At 38.1% G+C, this 19,804-nt stretch overlaps 1 protein-coding gene across 2 annotated transcripts in view; it reads left to right on the top strand.

Moving 5' to 3' along the window:
* The window catches only part of map3k20 (mitogen-activated protein kinase kinase kinase 20), a 160,097-nt gene that overhangs the window by 5,406 nt on the left and 134,887 nt on the right, over positions 1-19,804 (top strand). For both annotated transcript variants that reach the window (XM_008118119.3, XM_008118121.3), the window contains exon 2: positions 8,551-8,746. In XM_008118119.3, coding sequence (XP_008116326.2) covers positions 8,588-8,746 — 159 coding nt within the window. In that variant the 5' untranslated portion in view covers positions 8,551-8,587. The remainder of the gene's footprint in view (positions 1-8,550; positions 8,747-19,804) is intronic.

Below are 19,804 nucleotides of genomic sequence, written 5' to 3'. Positions count from 1 at the left end.
ATCCAAGGCATTTTTGTAGTCAATGTTTTCAATATATCATGATATTTTGGTGCTAAATTCGTAAATACAGTAATTACAACATAACATTACTGCATATTGAACTACCTTTTCTGTCAAATTTGTTGTATAACATGATGTTTTGGTGCTTGATTTGTAAAATCATAACCTAATTTGATGTTTAATAGGCTTTTCCTTAATCCTTCCTTATTATCCAAGATATTCGCTCATCCAAGGTTCTGCTGGCCTGTTTAGCTTGGATAAGTGAGACTCTACTGTATATGTGTTTTTCTGGTAATGTCTTGAGATAATGTGGTGGCATAAGGCCACCTAAAATACTTGTTACATAAATTTGTGGCTTGTCCAACATGTAGCAGAGACCTTTAACGTCAATACTAGTTGTGCCACAAACATGATTCTTCTATGTAGCAGAGACCTTTAACTTCAATACTAGTTGTGCCACAAACACGATTCTTCTAGTTGTATTTAATAAAACTAGAAATAGGTAAAGAATTTTAGACACCCCCCCCCCCCGTTACCCATACATTTTCAGACAAAAGGAAAACATGTTTGAACATGCTGCTATAAATTGGCTTTTCTCCTGTAGTTGTTGGCTTAGATTTTTGGTAAATTAGGCTTATTGGGAAGAGGATTTTGTAAAGTGTGTGTGTACAGGCATGTACATTTGCAAGCCTTGTGTGATTGTGTGTGTGTGTTGCTAAGGACTAGGGTTGCCAACATTTTCTCCTGTCAGGAAGAGAGGCTTTTGTGCTTGTAGCAGTTGCCTTGCAATAAGAAAATTGGCGGGAGAAACTTTCTGGCACACAGGGTCAGTGATAAAAAAAGTTTCATCTGATTATCCCTGCTGTTAGACAGCTGCCGAAGGCATTAGGATCACTGCCTGGAGGAAGAAGGAAAAGAAGATGTCAATCCAGGGCACATACGAATTGTGATGTTGCCTAAATAGATCAAAACTATGTGTGCCATTTATTAACCAGGTTTTCTAATGCAGAACATTGCAGAATAAAGCAACACCAGTTTCCTTTTTTGTCCAATATTTAGGGGAAAAGTCAGAATGTTTTGTTTCAGGATGCTCACTTGCTCAGCAGGGACTGCATTTGAAATCCCTAGAGCTAAGTACAGTATTGAGATACAGATGCATGAATCTAAAAATGGATGGTCAAAGTTCTTGAAAGCCGTGGAACTATTTTTTTCCCCAAATAAGGACACTTGGCACATGTCTCCTGTATGTTTTAAGCTAGTGCAAATGTAGAACTACTTTATTGGCAATACGTTGGCATGCTGCCTTTACAAAGGAAACACTGAAAGCTGTTTTGTGTTTTTGTCAAGTTTTTTTTAATAGAAAGAGCTAATCTAAGGAAGAAAAAATAATGGTGGTTAATTTGGTTTTTGGAAAATTGGCGATTGAAAGTTTCAAATACATTAACATAACCAGTTGAATCTGCTCAGGTGTGCATGCATGTAATATTATGGGTATGGCAGTCTAGTAAGATAAATCATGTTATAGCTTGTGGAAACACTTTGATATTTTGGGATATGTTCATTTTTTAAAATACATACTGGATATTGCAATAGTGTGTCTCTTTTATATAATGCAGTTTCATAAGGTTTGCTTGAAATAGTAAATTAAACTGACAGTACCAAACATTTCCTGGAAAGTAATGCCTAACGAGTACAGAAGCAGGTCTAATACAGGTTGAGTATCCTTTATCTGAAATGTGTGGGACCAGACATTTTAGGTTTCCAATTTTTAAAAAGATTTTTTGGCATTCATACACCTTATACATATAATCTGAAGGTAAACCTATACAGAATATTTATAATAATTTTGTGCATGAAAAAAGTGTGTGTACATGGAACTTTCCGAAATGTACTATCTCAGCTCCCTAACCCCCCCCCCCCCCCCCCCGGTTGATAGTTTTAGTGTATTCTGATTTCTGTATAAGGGTTATTCAACATGTATTAAGTAGGCATGCTTAAAATACTTTTGATTTCTTGGGGTATTTGTTTGAAAGGAAGGTCTTGAAAGCCAAAGTTGCAAGTTTAGTGTTGCTGAAAAACATGTAATTGAAATAAAAATACAGTCTCAGGATTCCAATGTGCTTTTAGCCCTGACTGCTTTGTAGGTTGTAGGATTAATTTGTTTGTTAATTAATTTAACAAACTTGAAATAGATTTTTAGCTTAATCTAGGCCCTATTTTGAAAATAAATCTGAAAAAAATTACCTTGCACACCTAAAACAATGTTAACATTTTGTATCCTAGAAGTGCAAAAAAACAAAAAACAAAAACCACAGAGTTTTTTTTTAAAATCACAATTCACTGCTTAGCTGCAAAAGGACACTTTTTAGTGACCATACATAGGCAACTAAAGGAGCAGCTGTCTTCGAAACCTCATCTTTCCCCCCACTGCAGATGCCGCTTTAAGTTCCCAGCCTTCAAGGGAGATAGTAGGCAAAGGCCAGTTTTTCCACAGGGAGGGAAGGAAAGCAACCCACGTAGTCTTTTTAGCACACTCTACCAAAAAGCCTGCACAAGCCTGGATGCTTCCCTCTTTCCGATGCTAGCTTCTTCCCACTTTGGAACAATCAAGGCTTCTAGTTAAAGGCAAGCTATTAGATAACAGGAACCCACTGAGCATCTATTTAACTATATTGAACTGAGAATGCTGTTGTTAAAGAGTTAGCTATACAAAGCACATGCCATGGTGGACTGCTGGGCATTAAAATTGAAATACAAAATGTCACAAAAGCTCTCTCAGATCCTTTTCTCTTTGGTGTGAAAGACAACACTTTCTAAGATGTGTGTGTGTGTACACACACACACACACACAATATATATATATGATTGCTAGGAAGAGAACAATTCCCCTTCCACCTTCAGGAGATCCTCAGAATATTTCACTTCTTTGGGGGGTTTTGTTTGTTTTCCTTTTTTTTTTTTTTTTTTAGTTTCAGGCCACGTTAAATTACTGAGATCAAAATTGAAGTTCATACCATCCTATGGAGAAATTTCTAAAGTAACTGTCACCCTATGAAAACAAAAACTTTCTTTTCATAAGGTGATAGTTACTTTATATATGTTTCTATGTGATAGATAATGATAGCATCATTCCTTCAAATACACATCATGTGTTACTAATCTGCACCAGACAACAAAGGCAATCCCTGGGGCTCTTGAACAATAGCAGCTAGGAGCTGCAAATGATGGGACCATGGAGCTCACAGAGGTTCAGGACATTGTTTTGCTTTTTCCTGTCTGCATTTTTTATTGTAGATGCAGAATATGTCTTGTTTTTTTTTTCCGTGTCAGGAGCAACTTGAGTCACTTCTGGAGTGAGAGAATTGGCCGTCTGCAAGGACGTTGCCCAGGGGATGCCCGAATGTTTTGATGTTTTTACCATCCTTGTGGGAGGCTTCTCTCATGTCCCCGCATGGAGCTGGAGCTGTTAGAGGGAGCTCATCCGCACTCTCCCCGGGTGGGATTCGAACCTGGCAGCTTTCAGGTCAGCAACCCAACCTTCAAGTCACGAGGCTTTAGTCCATTATGCTATCAGGGGCTCCAATATGTCTGGTGATACTGGAAGATCCATATCTTTAGTTTGGAAACATATGGATGAATGAAATACTCAATTTGGAATAAACTGTGGGCCAAGAAAGGGAAATAAATCTGATCCTAAGCACATTTTCGTTCATTTCAGTGAATCGTAATTGCAGGTATTCTTAAACTCAGGGAAGTTAGTTGATTTTAATCCTGTTAAGATGCCCACTATTTTTGCGGTGGATTCCAGCATCAATCACTGTAGTAAATAGATGCTATCAACTATTGAGGCATGTGCCAACTTAGCTTTTGACATAGGTATTGCAACAATTTGTTTCCTTTTTCCTGTATGAACCATCCCTTCCCTTGCCCATTTAAATTAATCACCATTGCAAAAGGCTTAGAACTGCCTCTTTGTCAAAGCGGAAACAGCATGACCATGACCATCATGAACTTACACAGATATACTTTGTATCTCCTTGTGTAAGTTCATGATGCAGCATGTGCCTCCTTGCTTGCAACAATAAATAACATAAGGTGGAGGTGTGGCAACTGTGATATATATGACATGGAGAAGATGAAGAAAAAACAGAGGGAGTGGCAACAGTTAATGTATCGCACAATACTTACTTTGCAGGCTGCTGTAGATAATAGCATCTAGCTGTCATCTTGAAATATTTGTGTTCCAGCTTTTGGGGATTTTTGGGAGCTAATTCTAGACAAATAAGTGGCAAAGAAATCTGGGTCAGTTTTTGTCATTTCTTGGAAGTTCTCGGATACAAGCAGGCTCACACAGGCAAGTCCTTGGAAACACTTTATTGATCCTTCTTACCAAGTTGAGAAACAAACTACTTCTGACTAAATTCCGCCAAAACACTAGTACTGTGTCCCCTCACTTATCGCTGGGGTCAGGTTCCAGGACCTCCCGCAATAAGTGAAAATCCACAAAGTAGGGACACTATATTAATTTTAATATTTATACATTATTTTAGTAGTTATACACTATTTTAAGTCTTTATCAACCAATTGTATGTAGATAAATCGCTTCCTTCTCCTCCTGTTGTCGCTTGGGCTCCTTTTCTCTCCCTTCAGCTTTTCCTCCCTCCCTCCCTTAGGCTGTAAATTGTAATTTTTTATGATTTATAATAGTCCTTTAGAGTTTATTGAAAAACCGCGAATCCGAGAAAAGTGAACCGCGAAGTAGTGAGGGAACACTGTATATCAAAACCACCAGCCCACGGCCCCCCTTCTACACTACACCTAACTGCTAAAATTCCATTCCCAGCCATGCAAGCAACAAATCATGGTTCCTTCCCAAATCAGATGGCCCTTTTCAGTAAGGCCATTCCTTTACTCCCATTCCAATTAGCTGGCATGGTCGGTTCAGCTTGATGGGAATAGCTGAGATGGGCACATCCTGACAGTTTTATCCTAGAGACATTTACAGGCAAACTAGAAAGTGAATTGTGCAGAGAAGAATAGCAACAGAAAAGTTTAACCTAAAAGCTAAACTTTTGGAAAGCAAAATTTCCAACTATGTCTGACTCTCATCAGAGATAGCTGTTTTTGTCTGCTTTCAAGCTATTTCCAACTTACAGAGGCCCTATGAACTCACTTTCAATAACTTAAATTGCTTCTATTGTTCTCTGCATTGGCATTAGGACACACGCACACAGAAGGTCCTATGTAATAAGATGCAGAACCTGTTTTCTCTTTCTGCAAACAAAATTGTATGAACCCAGTTTTTGTGAAAGATCCATTTTAGATAGAAGTCACACAGGGCAACAGAAACTGGTGGTACATTTTTGCAACCTACTCCAAGCATATAACTGACTAAATACGTAAATACAAAACATCAAGTATTTATATATAGTATTCCACAATCACACAGCACGTTCAAAGTGCTTATTATCCATTGTCCTAGGGCCTCCTCTACTGTTATTAATGGAACGAGGGAACTGGTAATGGAGTTGTAGCTGGTAATGGAGTTCCTTCCTATACTATGAAGGTGTTGCCAGAAAGTCCCGTCTGTCTTCTGCCAAGTGAAAGACAGAATCTACTGTTACATGAGAGAGGCCCATGATGTCACCCCTCAGGGCCACACAACCGACTCCTAAATGTGACCAAGGCTTTTGATACTGTGGGAAGGAGCTCCATTATTAGGGCTTCTTTGCATCAGTGTAATGTCAGAGGTATAACAGGTGCAGAACTTGATTCTGTGCTTGTGTTTGCCTGGTGATTGATAGGCTGTTATACGCAGTTGCGCCTGTCATGTCCCCCTCCAAAGTAGCATTTCAAGTTGTATATTATAAAGGGGTGGTTTTTCAGTAGTGTGAGTGGTAAGAAGATTTGTGGGAGTCCTTTTACAATTTACAGCACTCTTTGGGTTCTTTTGTATCCTAAACATCACAATATGAAGCCTCTGAATCTTACATAATTATGGTGTTTGTATGCCACCCCTTGCTACAGTTCTTCTTTCACTCTGACCCATGATCTTTAGTCAGTGCTGGCTGCAGGAGTTGTATTTTGGATGCAGATGAATCAAGTGAAGTTGAACTTTGACAGTATGCTTAAAGGAAATTCTGTTGGCTATAGTAAACATTTTGAAGTGTAGATGTGTGCACATATGATTGCATGATATATACCACAGATTATTTTGCATCCTTGGTTAACTATTATTTTAATTTGTTCATAAAGCATCTAAATAAAAACATTTGGGGTCATCAATACTTGAAACCTTTATTCAAAATTCACTGGTCTTACACAATGTTTGTAGACACTGTGATTGTGATGTGGCTCTCTGTTTGAAATAACAGTACTAGTCTCCTTTAGTTGTTGATCAACAGTAGATATGAAAATGCAAGAGACAATTGAACCTAGAATTATTTGTGTTACAGCCAGACTTCCACATTCACTAGGGTTAGGGGCACAGAATCTCCACTAGTGCGAAAACCCCCCCAATGAATTAAAATACTATTTTTTAAAAAAAACATGAGACAACACCTCTTTAAGACTCTCTAAGTCCTCTAATGCCATTCAACTTCCACTGGAAGGAGAACCTAACGATTCCTAGAGAGACCATATTAATCAAATCCATGAATAATCAAATCCACAAAAGTGAAACCTACAGATGTGGAAGGCCAACTGTATTCAATTGTACTTCCTGCCACGCTCCATAGATCACTAAGATCTGAAAAATGTATGTATGTCTACATGGGGTTGGATCAAGAGGAAGACAAGTGCTACACTTGCTCTGCAGGGCTTTTCTGGCTTCCCACACTTCCCTGCAGTTGTATGTCTCCCCTTCCTTCCCACCCACAAGCAGTTCCCAACGATTAAAAGATTTTCTGGATGTTATATGTGTTCGAAAAAGGGGACCTGGGAGCAGATGAGAGAATCTGGAAGGATTAGTTGTGTTACATAAGTGGAATTGTATTTCTGCTTGTAGAAGACATTTCTAGGAATAGAGAGAAAGAGAGAGAGAGAATGTAAATATATCACTATGTCACTTTGCATTGTGATAGAAATTTGCCTTGTTAAGAAACAGACCTTGGCAGAACTGTACCCTCTAATTCTCCAAATGGTTGTTTTTCTTTTGATGCATTTTAAAATTGTGTTTTTAATTCTGTTTTTAAGTTTTAATTGCACTTGTTTTATTTGACTTTTATTACTGTCAGCTTCCTTAGGTGCCACCACTCCCTTTTTTACAGAAAGGCAGGATATGATTGTAATAACTAAATGAATAATTTTAATCAGCTCTTCACTGGCAGTTATTTTCTGGTGGCCAGAACATCATTGCATGTAATACCTCCCACAGTTATCAAATCTAACTCAGACATTAAGTATTGACAGAAAAGGGTCAAATATGTCATGCTCTCTGCAAAATGAAGGTGCCCTTTTTTTGTTCAGAATTGTTTAAGATTTGTTAAGCAGAGTGCTATGTGGCTATGTTTCTTGTCTAGCTTTTTAATAACACATCGTTAAGTCGGATGTATAGTGAAATAAATTCACTGTAAACCTCAACCAAAATTAGCAGCTACACTGATTGACTTGGAGAAATCTATTTTTGCTCTTCAGTTTCAACCATAGTGAATTTTCAGATTTAATATATATGTTTTTGATCAGAAGTCACACTTCACAAATAAAAGAACTGTAATGTGACTGATAATTTGTTAAGAAAGAAGCTCTGTGACTTACAACATAAAAGGAAAAATGTTTTGTTCTACTAGTAAGATATATGGTATGTTCTCTTATAACTGTAAAAAAAAAACAAGAGAGAAAGAAGCGTGCTTTGGCATTCACATGGTAAGATAAATTATTTTGCACTTGCTGTTGAAGGCTCAGCTAAGCCGATTCTGGAACAGGGTCCTGCTTTTGCCAAGTTTTCTCAAAAATGTAGATCAAGTTATCAGCATGTTAATGAATGTTTGGAGTCAAGAATGCATGCTTGGGCTAGGGTTAATACATGAAAATGTTACTTTTTTGGGTCACAACTCCTGTATCCGTTAGCTGTGGCTGTTGCCTTAGAAGTTTTAGTTCAAAAATTTAACTAATCCAAGCTCTGCTCTTTGTGCCAGAATGTCCAGGGGCTTAGGTTATGTGTGTTTGTAAGAGTGATCACAACGTAGATACATGGCATGCCCTAGATGCCAGAACTCCTAGGCAAGCACAGTTGAAGCATGCTTCCCATTTGACAGTGTATGTCACTGTGAGAGAACTGCCCCCCCCTTTTTTTTCTCTGTGCACACACACACACACAAAAGTGTCTCATCCTGAAGGGCACCAGCATCTAAGAGTGGATGAATTTTCTAGCAGTTTCTTTACAAAGAGTAGCTTCAGGTGTCTGAGGAGAATATATACTCACTGTGAGGGTTACAGCTTTTCACACCAATGAGATTTTGTTTGCATTTTGGTAGTAAGGAAAGTTTAAAATACAACAGACCAGGGCAATGGAAGTATAATTAGGTTTTCTTTCTCTCCTTTTTCTTACAGATATTTTTTTTACCGTGGTATATTTTGTCATTATGAGATGTCGTCTCTCAGTACTTCATTTGTGCAAATTAAATTTGATGACTTGCAGTTTTTCGAAAACTGCGGTGGAGGAAGTTTTGGGAGTGTATATCGAGCACGATGGATATCCCAGGAAAAGGAGGTGGCTGTGAAGAAGCTCCTTAAGATAGAGAAAGAGGTAAGCATGCATTTCATTATACTTTTTTTCTAGCAGATTTTTTTCTAGCGGAATAAGATTACTCAGACTTAAATTTGTAATTGGTAGCTGCTTAGAAGGGGATTCTCTTCCCCTTCTTCCCCTTCTGTACATTAACAGAATCCAAGAAAATATTTTATATTTTGATAGGAGTGTACTTTTGAGAGAATGGACTTAATCAGACTTCAGCATACAGAGAATATATTTAAAATAACATACACTTAAAACTTAGAACTTTTGGTGAATGGAATAGAATCAAAGACATGTTCATTTTGTGGTTTGTAATCAGGTGTCTAAGAAAAGCCTCTTTTGCTAAAATACCACTAATACAGGCCCTTTACTGTTGCAATCAAATATTTGTAGCATTGATTTTCCTGGAATTGCATGATATTATTGTGGGCAGGGTTGCATCCTAGATGTGCAACATCACATTTCAGTCAGTGTTTTATTTATGGAAACATGTTATCATATTACTAAGCATCCTCAGAATGATGCTTAGTAGTATATAATTTCAGTAAGATAGCATAAGAAGCAACGTGCTTCCACAATATCAGAAATGTGGCACAGATAGGTGATTCACCTTGTATGTATTCTACTCGTTTCTGAAGCAGATTTTTGATGATAAGTGTCTATATTTATCAGTTGTAAAAAAAACTTCTGTGTTGGAATTTGGTTTTAAAATATGTAATCAGCACACAATGCTGTTCAGAAGCAAGTCCCACTGCATCCAGTAGGTCTTATTTCTGGATAAGTGTGTATAAAAGGGACTGGCAATGTTTACCAGGTTGGAGGTCATATTATTTGTTGAATGACCTTCCAAAGGCTGCATGCCCAAATGACGGTAGTGTTCACAGAACCAAATGGGAGCATGCAGTCGTTGCCTTTTTCAGTGACACTGTAACAAATGTATCAATAAGAAATTATTCAATATCACATTTTCATTTAACACTATGCTCGACTACCGTATTTCATTGCATAATAGTTGCACCCTCCTTTTTTGAGTCCCATTTTTTATTTTTTAACATTCCTTGCATAATAGTCACATCCTTAGTTCACAGGTATCATTATTATGCAAAGGGACAACACCCACCCAGTCGCCTCTTCCCTCCGAGCTACAGTGGCTGGCCTTGGCCAAGTGGCTTTGCAGCTATGGGGTTTCCTTTGCCTTGCATCCAAAGTAAGCCCTGTAGCTGCAAAACATTTTTTTTGCATAATAGACACATCCTTTTCCCCCTAAAAAGGGGGAGTGTGGCTATTATGTGATGAAACACTGTATTTTCTTTTTACCAGGCTGAATATTGGAAATATTTAATTAAAATTCTTTGTTTGCTGTTGTTTGAACCAGCAAATAAAATACATCTTCTAATCATGGCTTGTTCATCTGTTAATAAATACAGTAAACTTTAATAATATTTCCATAGTGCACCTAGTTGCAGTGATACACATGTAATGCAGTTGAAATAGAGTGGAAGGGGTTGGTTAGAGATACTATGTTTTGGTTTGCTAAGGAAGCTTGCATTGCTTTTTGAGAGCAGAAGGAATCCACACTAGTCAAAGCTGATTCTGTTTATACAGTAAAAAAACACTGCCTTAAGAAAGTTGATAACAGATTTAGATGAGCATTTGATCTGTATTTATTTTCCAGTTTCTCCTATACTGTTCTTCTTTCAAGGAATTCTGGCAGACATAATTTATTTTTTTTCTCCCCAAATACACTGTGATATAAGTTATGGTATGGTCAAAGGTTTTTTTTTTTAAATGTCAGGAGCAACTTGAGAAACTGCAAGTTGCTTCTGGTGTGAGAAAATTGACCGTCTGCAAGGACATTGCCCAGGAAACGCCCAGATGTTTGATGTTTTTACCATCCTTGTGGGAGGCTTCTCTCATGTCCCCGCATGGGGAGCTAGAGTTGACATCCGCTCCCTGGATTCAAACCGCTGACCTTTCAGTCAGCAGAGGAAATTTGAATATGACCTTCTGCTATGCAGAGCAATATTCTATCTTTCTCTGCATTACCTGGTTCATCTTTGATAATGGACAGAAAGAAAATTCTTTAAACAAAATTGATTCTCTAAATGAAATTTGTAAATACGAGGCAGGACCCATTGGATGTATTGAGAGTGTTCTTACGTATATGGCTTGATCTAGTACTTTGCTACTTGATGTCTTCTGTTCATGGTGGAATGCACTTCTGTCATTCCCAGCTCGCCCATTTCCTGTAGCAACATTAAGTGATAGGAGATGTAAGCCAACAGTTTTGAAAAGCACCTAGGCATGATTTAATCACTAAGTAGCACTGAACTACAGATTGGCAATTTCTGCAGCAATGTTCTTATCAGAGGGAGAAAATAACATTTTTCTAAACCTTCCAGACTGGTAGGCTCTCTAAGCTTTCCACAATACTGATGAAATCATTAGGATTCAATAGTGCTGATTCTCTGTTACCTTATGTTTATTGCATTATTTGAGTAAAGTAATCCAGTGAGGTTGAATGGGCCTTAAGAAGCATTGCTAATAACAAGGCAGCAGGAGACGATGGGATCCCAGCTGAGTTGTTTAAAATCTTGGAAGAGGAATTTAAAAATTATTATAAAAAATTATATGAAAAAGACCCAATTAATCAAGAGAAAATAGTAGAATATTTATGTCAGCAAAAACTACAAAAGATAACGGACAAACAAAGATTAAACTTAAACAAAGAAATAACAATTGAAGAGGTAAAGTTGGCGATAAAAGATCTTGACGCTAACAAGGCTCCAGGGCCAGATGGATTTATAGCCGGATTTTATAAAATCGAACAGGAAGAGATACTCCAATATCTCACGAAAATAATGAATCTGGCCTTAACGGAAGAAATTATCCCTGGTACCTGGAATGAGGCTGAAATTATAATTATACATAAAGAAGGGAAAGATCCAAGTGATGTTAAAAATTATCGTCCTATTTCTCTATTAAATACAGAATATAAAATATTTACAAAAATTTTAGCTAAAAGATTATCAGAATTCCTGAGGGTATGGCTTGCAGAGGATCAGATGGGATTTTTGCCAAATCGTAGCACAAAGGATGTTAGATTAATAGTGGACGCAATTGAATACTATGATCAGAATCACCAAAAGGAAGTAGGCTTTCTAGTGTTAGATGCCGAGAAAGCATTTGATCAGCTTAATTGGGATTTTGTTAAATTATTATTAAATGAATTAGATATAGGAACACAATTTTTAAATGGAATTCAAGCTATCTATAACCAGCAGAAAGCTAGAATTAAAGTTAATGGGCAAACAACTGAGGAATTCAAAATTAAAAAGGGTGTCAGACAAGGATGACCTTTATCGCCTCTTATTTTTATTTTGGCATTAGAAATTTTATTAAGATCAATCAGAAATGATGAAAATTTAAAAGGAATTAAAATAGAGAAACAAGAAATAAATGTATGTGCATTTGCGGATGACATAATCTGTATAGTAGAAAATCCAAAGTCTAAAATTAAGAATTGGTTATATAAAATTGAAGAATTTGGTAATTTGGCAGGGTTTAAAATTAACAGAGATAAAACGGTAATCTTAACAAAGAATATGTCACTACATGATCAGGAAATATCAATGAAGCTTTCAGGATTACAAACAGTAAAAAATTTAAATATTTAGGTATCTGGATCACGACAAAGAATAATCAATTATTGGAGTTAAAGTACGATATGAAATGGAAGGAAATAAAAAAAGATCTGGAGACTTGGAAAAATTTAAATATATCATTATTAGGTAGAACAGCAATAATTAAAATGACCATCCTACCAAAATTGCTATACCTGTTCCGGAATATTCCTATTATAAGAAATACGCAAATATTCAATGTTTGGCAAAAAGAAATAAGTAAATTTATATGGAAAAATAAAAAACCCAGGATAAAGTCAATAACAATGATCACCTCTAAAACAAAAGGAGGTCTGAGCCTCCCAGACTTCAAACTATACCACGAAGCTTGAGTGCTAGATTGGATTAGAGATTGGGTAAAATTAGACAAAATAAAAATTTTAGCATTGGAGGGACATGATTTGAGGACGGGTTGACATGGGTATTTATGGTGCGATAAATTTAAAATTGAGAGGAATTTTGGCAATCATTTTATTAGATCATCCCTAATAAAAATATGGATCAAATATAAAAGATACTTCTATGAAAAAACACCGCTCTGGTTCTCTCTGCTAGAAGCAAACCAGAGGAGGGTAATAGGCTGGTCTATTTGGCCAACTTACAAAGAGATTTTAAAAAGATTAAACATAAATAAAGAAGAGCCAGAAATCAAGGAAATAGAGGAAATTCAAAAAGTGGGATTTAATACTAATAATGGGTTCTGGGATAACGTACTCCTAAGAAATAAAAAGGTTATAACAATATTATACAATAAATTAGTAGACTGGGCCACAGAGACAGAAATTATAAAAGAATCAATGTTAAAGTGATCTAGAGACCTGGGCAGGCCAATCCTAATAAGTGAATGGATTTGGAACAAAAAAAATTAAATATTGCCTTCCTACAGATTTCAAAGAGAACTGGATAAAAACAATCCATAGATTGGCTTCATGTATAAAAATAGAGATAATAAATGTTGGAGGTGTAAGGAGCAAGTAGGGTCGTACTATCATATGTGGTGGAATTGTAAGGAAATAAAAATATTGGAAAATAATTAATATTGAATGTAGGAAAATTTTAAAAATAAATCTGGAATGTAAACCGGACTACTACCTACTGGGATTATACAACATACAAGATAGTGAGAGAAGAGCAAAATTGAAGAATAAAGAGAATATAGAATTTTTTTCCACATATTTAATTAAAGCAGCGAGATTAGTAATTGCTAAACACTGGAAAAGAACAGTTAATCCGACTAAAGAAATGTGGTTAGAAAAAGTAATGGATATTAAAAATATGGATAAATTAACATATTTGATAAAAAAAAAACACAGGAAGAGCCATGAAGGAAACGGACTGGTCGAATGTTGAAGAGTACATACAAGAAGAATTAAGAAGATAAATCAACAAATGAAATAACAGGAAGATAGAAGAGCAGAAGTCTACCCCCCCCCCACCTTCCCTTCCCTAACCTCTTTTTTCCCTATGATTTTTCCTACCCCAAACCTTCCCCCCTATACCTAAAATAGAACCACATCCCCACCCCCCTCACATACCCCTTATAGGTCCCTACCCCTCCATACTCTTGTGTCTTCCCCACCAAATGTTACCTAATAACCGCCTCCCCTTTTCCTTTAGATTTAACTTGTAACAAACTTCAATAAAAATCATTTTGAAAAAAAATCTTGGAAAATGATGCTGTCAAAGTGATGCATGCCATATGCCAGCAAATATGGAAAACAAGATTGGCCATCTGATTGGAAAAAATCAATTTATATCCCCATACCCAAAAAGGGAAATGCTAAAGAATGCTCAAACTTCCATACAGTGACACTTATTTCCCATGCCAGTAAGGTAATGCGAGAGTTGCCAGATGTACAAGCTGGGTTCAGAAAAGGCAGAGGAACGGGAGACCAAATTGCCAATATCAGCTGGATAATGGAGGAAGCCAGCGAGTTTCAGAAAAGCATCTATTTCTGCTTTATTGACGATTCTAAAGCCTTCGACTGTGTGGATCATAATAAACTGTGGCATGTTTTTGGTGGTATGGGGATACCAAGTCACTTTGTCTGTCTCCTGAGAAATCTGTATAAAGACCAAGTAGCCACAGTAAGAACAGACCATGAAACAACAGACTGGTTCAAGATTGGGAAAGGAGTACGACAGGGCTGCATACTTTCACCCTATCTATTCAACTTGTACGCAGAACACATCATGTGATGTGCGGGGCTTGAGGAATCCAAGGCCGGAGTTAAAATTGCTGGAAGAAACATAATCAACCTCAGATATCCAGATGATACCACTCTGATGGCTGAAAGTGAGGAGGAGCTGAGGAGCCTTATCACCAAGGTGAAATAAGAAAGTGCAAAAGCTGGGCTGCAGTTAAACATCAAGAAAACCAAGATCATGGCAACCACACCTATTGATAACTGGCAAATAGAGGGAGAAAACGTGGAGGCAGTGAAAGACTTTATATTTCTAGGCGCGAAGATCACTGCAGATGCAGACTGCAACCAGGAAATCAGAAAACGTTTACTTCTTGGGAGGAGAGCAATGGGCAACCTTGATAAAATAGTGAAGAGCAGAGACATCACACGGGCAACGAAGGTCCGCATAGTCAAAGCAATGGTATTCCCCAGAGTAACCTATGGATGTGAGAGCTGGACCATAAGGAAGGCTGAGCAAAGGAAGATAGATGCTTTTGAACTTCGGTGCTGGAGGAAAATCCTGAGTGTGCCTTGGACCGCAAGAAGATCCAACCAGTCCATCCTCCAGGAAATAATGCCTGGTTGCTCACTGGAGGGAAGGATATTGGAGGCAAAGATGGAGTATTTTGGCCACATCATGAGAAGACAGGAAAGCTTGGAAAAGATCACGATGCTGGCGAAAGTGGAAGGAAAAAGGAAGAGAGGCCGACCAAGGGCAAGATGGATGGACGGTATCTTTGAAGTGACTGGCATGAACTTGAAGGAACTGGGAGCAGCGACGGCCGACAAGGAGCTTGGGCGTGGACTGGTCCATGAGGACACAAAGAGTTGGAAACGACTATGTGATTGAGCAGAAGCAATCCAGTTTAATGTGATTGAGTATGCTCCTGGGCTGGGTCAGGAACATCAGGGAGCGGCAGGAATCAGAACATTGTTCTTCTCAGGAAATATTTTTCACATTTTGAATGAGCAGCTGTCATTTATAATCTTGCCCCTGATTACAGCATCTTCATGGCATTCCTTCCCTTGCCCTTATGGTATGCAAATACTGATGAATACAAGGACAAGGGATGGATGCTGGTTCCCCAGAGCCTTGTAGCTGGTTTCTTATAAGCCTCAAAGAGTGAGCAAAGACATCAAGTTAAGGATGCTTTCCTCAATCAATGTCTGGATCTTCTTCAGGACCAGAGAACTCTTATCTTAGATCCTGGCTCAGTTGTTATTATTATACTAGTATGACTGAAATAAATGAAGTGGTGTTGTCATAATGAATCCCACAGATTTGAGTTGATCTCCCCTAAATGTGACCAAATCTGGATAAAGCCTAGTGACACTTTAATTTTTTATGGGATTAAATATGAACTCTTTTTGTATGCAGCTTGTAAGGCTATTTTGCTCTTTGCCATTGTATGCCATATCCTGGATGGTTTTCTCTCAGCATCCTTTTGTTATTGAGAAAGGCGTGGTTAGACATTTGTATTGTGCTATATCTTGCTGTGTTATTTGAGCATCCAATTCAGTTAGCAGTACAAATGTTCTATTTTAATTTTGCTTTGCAAACAAAAGTTGTGTTCATCCTAAGAATTGGCTTCATTTTAGAGAAGCAATTGAAATGCAAATTAAAGCCTGTGGGAGGAAAATACAAGCGTTTTTATGTGCTTTGAAAAGAGTAGTGACAACAAGAGATGCAAGCAGGTTAGCAGTTGCGGTAAAGGTTTCTGCAGTGTATGCATCCCTTGTAGAGTTGCTTTAGAATTAAGTTGGGAAAGGTGCGCCATCATTTCATTAAAAAAAATCTTTTGCACATAGAAGCTATCCCGTGTTAGAAATAATATGACAGAACTCATATCCATAACATTTTATTTTTCTGTAGGTGTGGAGATATTTTCCCTAGGGAACTGTGGGTGTTGGCAGCCTCTCGCACAATAGCAATAATAGTCACCAAAGATACTGCATTGAGTAATTAAAAGGCCACAAATTTATTTGGGTATAGCTTATCAGAGTTGGCACCCAAATAGGTCTTGGATAGCCTCCCTACTGACACCCTTGCAGTTGGGATAGTACTTTTTGACTTTGAGACAACTGCGGTCTGTCTTAGGCTGTGCCACAGTATAATGGGTTGTGACTACCCTGGCTGGGTGTGCCTAGCTGCACCACATCCGATAGCCAGGGTTCCTTCATTTACAACTGCCAGTGCCCACCAGCAGTGGTAGATAGCTGGGACTTGACTGGCTTTGGCAACGCCTATTTGCAACTGACTCTTTGGGGACAGCGCTGCCTAGTGGAACTCTTTGTCACAGCGCTGTTTGCTTGCTGTTTATTTTGAACTGAGTTTTAATCCGGATTTTTTTTTCTGCTTAATCTGGATTTTCTTACTGTTTAATCCGGGTTATTTTCCGGTTGCTTTTGGAAGCCCAGTTTGGGCAAACCCTTGAGTTTTGGCTAGAGACACTGAAGTTAAGTGTCTCTGAGTGTATTTTTGTTGCAAAAACAACATATACGAGGGCTATCCAGAAAATAGATTACGTTTTGGAATTAAAAATGAACAAGGTATAGGAGAAAACATTTACCATATGCAATTGAAAGCCAGACCCAAATACCACTTCTCAACATAGTCCCCATTGAAATCTAGGCACTTCTCATAGCGATAAAAGAGTTTGGAAAGTCCTTCCCCACCAAACATTGCCGCTTGCTTGCATCCTCAACCAGGCGGGCGTCCTTTTCCGCAGCTGTGCATGTACTCAACTTTCCCCCATGCTCGTCCTGGATCGCTCTTCTGTTTTGCAAATGCTTGCAAGGAAGGTTATGGCGACCGTATTTTGGGACAGGAAAGGTGTGCTTCTTGCAAAACCTTAGAAGAGTGATCCAGGACGAGCCTGGGGGAAAGTTGAGCGCATGCACATGCACAGCTGAGGAAAAGGACGCCCGCCTGGTTGAGGATGCAAGCCAAGTGATAAAGTTTTATTAGTATGAGAAGTGCCTAGATTTCAATGGGGACTATGTTGAGAAGTGATATGTGGGTCTGGCTTTCAACTGCATATGATAAATGTTTTCTCCTATACTTCGTTCATTTTAAATTCCAAAACGTAATCTATTTTCTGGATAGCCCTCGTACAATTCACGGTATAACAAGATAAAAGAGAGATAACAAATAACAAATATAAAACAGAGATATTGTAATAGTTAATAGTCAGTGAACCACCAAGTACAGTTATGTCGTCTACATAGGTGGAGGAAATGAAACATCTATGCCAGAGTACAATGATGAAATGAAATGCATAGATAATAAAACTAGGGGACTAATTAAATACCGGATAATACCATCTAGGGTTGATTATCTAATGCTTGTCTCACCAAAGGCCAACCGAAACATCCAAGTCCTTAGTTGTTTCCTGAAGGAGGCTAGCGAGGGAGCTAACCTAATCTCCCTAGGGAGGGAGTTCCAGAGTTGGGGGGCCACTGCCGAGAAGGCCATCTCTCTCGTCTCCACAAGACGTAGTTGTGAAGAGGGTGGAAACGAGAGAAGGGCCTCCCCGGAAGATCTCAGAGATCATGTAGGTTCATCGGGGACGACATGGTCACGAAGATAGGCAGGTCCTGAACCGTTCAGAACTTTATAGGTAACTAGCTGTGCCCGGCCACGTGTTGCTGTGGCGAAGTATGGTGGTATGGGAAATAAAGTATTGAGGAATTGGTTTCCCCTGATATTAAGTCCAGTCGTGTCTGGGGGTTGGTGCTCATCTCCATTTCTAAGCCGAAGAGTCGGCGTTGTCCGTAGACTCCTCCAAGGTCATGTGGGATGACTGCATGGAGCGGCATTACCTTCCCGCTGGAGTAGTACCTATTGATGCACTCACATTTGCATGTTTTCGAACTTCTGGGTTGGCAGAAGCTGGGGCTAACAATGAGGGCTCACTCTGGTCCCCCAATTCAAACCTTTCGGTTCAGAAGTTCAGCAGCTCAGCGCTTTAACATGCTGCACCATCAGGGGATATTATTTCCTAAAGGTTGTGAATATACAATATTTCTGATTTTTTTTTTGTTTTTTTGGTCTGTTGGAGGCAAGTATGAATGCTGCAATTAGGGGAAATGATTAGGATGTAATGGCCTTGCAGCTTTAAAGCCTGGCTGTTTCCTCCCTGAGTGAATTTTTTTGTTGGGAGGTGTTAGCTGGCCCTGATTGTTTCTTGTCAGAGTGTTGTTCTTTATTTAGTGTTCTGATTTTAGCGATTGTATTGTTCTGTTTTATTATACCACATTAATTTTTATATATTCTGATTTTAGTGTTTTTATACAGTAGAGTCTCACTAATCCAAGCTAAAGGGGCCAGCAGAAGCTTGGATAAGCGAATATCTTGGATAATAAGGAGAGATTAAGGAAAAGCCTATTAAACATCAAATTAGGTTATGATTTTACAAATTAAGCAACAAAACATCATGTTATACAACACATTTGACAGAAAAAGTAGTTCAATAGGCAGTAATGCTATGTAGTAATTACTGTATTTACGAATTTAGCACCAAAATATCACGATATATTGAAAACATTGACTACAAAAATGGCTTGGATAATCCAGAGGCTTGGATAAGCGAGGCTTGGATAAGTGAGACTCTAATGCACTTGGAGCCAGACTTTGGTAATACACAGTGCTTCACTGCCTTCTCAGCTTCCTTTCTGGAAGAATCCTTTCTTGGGAGGTGTTAGCTGGCCCTGATTGTTTCCTTTGTGGAATTTCCAATTTCCCTGCTTTCAGAGTGTTGCTCTTTATTTACTGTCCTGGTTTTAGAGATTATATTGTTCTGCATTATTCTATCCCAGTAATTATTTCATATTAAAGTAGAATCTCACATATCCAACATTCGCTTATACAATGTTCTGGATTATCCAACGCAGTCTGCCTTTTCGTAATAAATGTTTTTGTAGTCAGTGTTTTAAATTCATTGTGATATTTTAGTGGTAAATTTGTAAATACAGTACAGTAGAGTCTCACTTATCCAACATAAACAGGGCGGCAGAATGTTGGATAAGCGAATAGGTTGGATAATGAGGAGGCATTAAGGAAAAGCCTATTAAATATCAAATTAGGTTATGATTTTACAAATGAAGCACCAAAACATCATGTTAGACAACAAATTTGGCAGAAAAAGTAGTTCAATATGCAGTAATGCTATGTAGTAATTATTGTATTTATGAATTTAGCA

This window comes from Anolis carolinensis, chromosome 1 (genome assembly GCF_035594765.1).
Source record: "Anolis carolinensis isolate JA03-04 chromosome 1, rAnoCar3.1.pri, whole genome shotgun sequence".
In the NCBI taxonomy this organism is placed as follows: domain Eukaryota; kingdom Metazoa; phylum Chordata; class Lepidosauria; order Squamata; family Dactyloidae; genus Anolis; species Anolis carolinensis.
The sequence above is the reverse complement of the archived record's forward strand: the minus strand, read 5'-3'. Positions and strand labels throughout refer to the sequence as shown.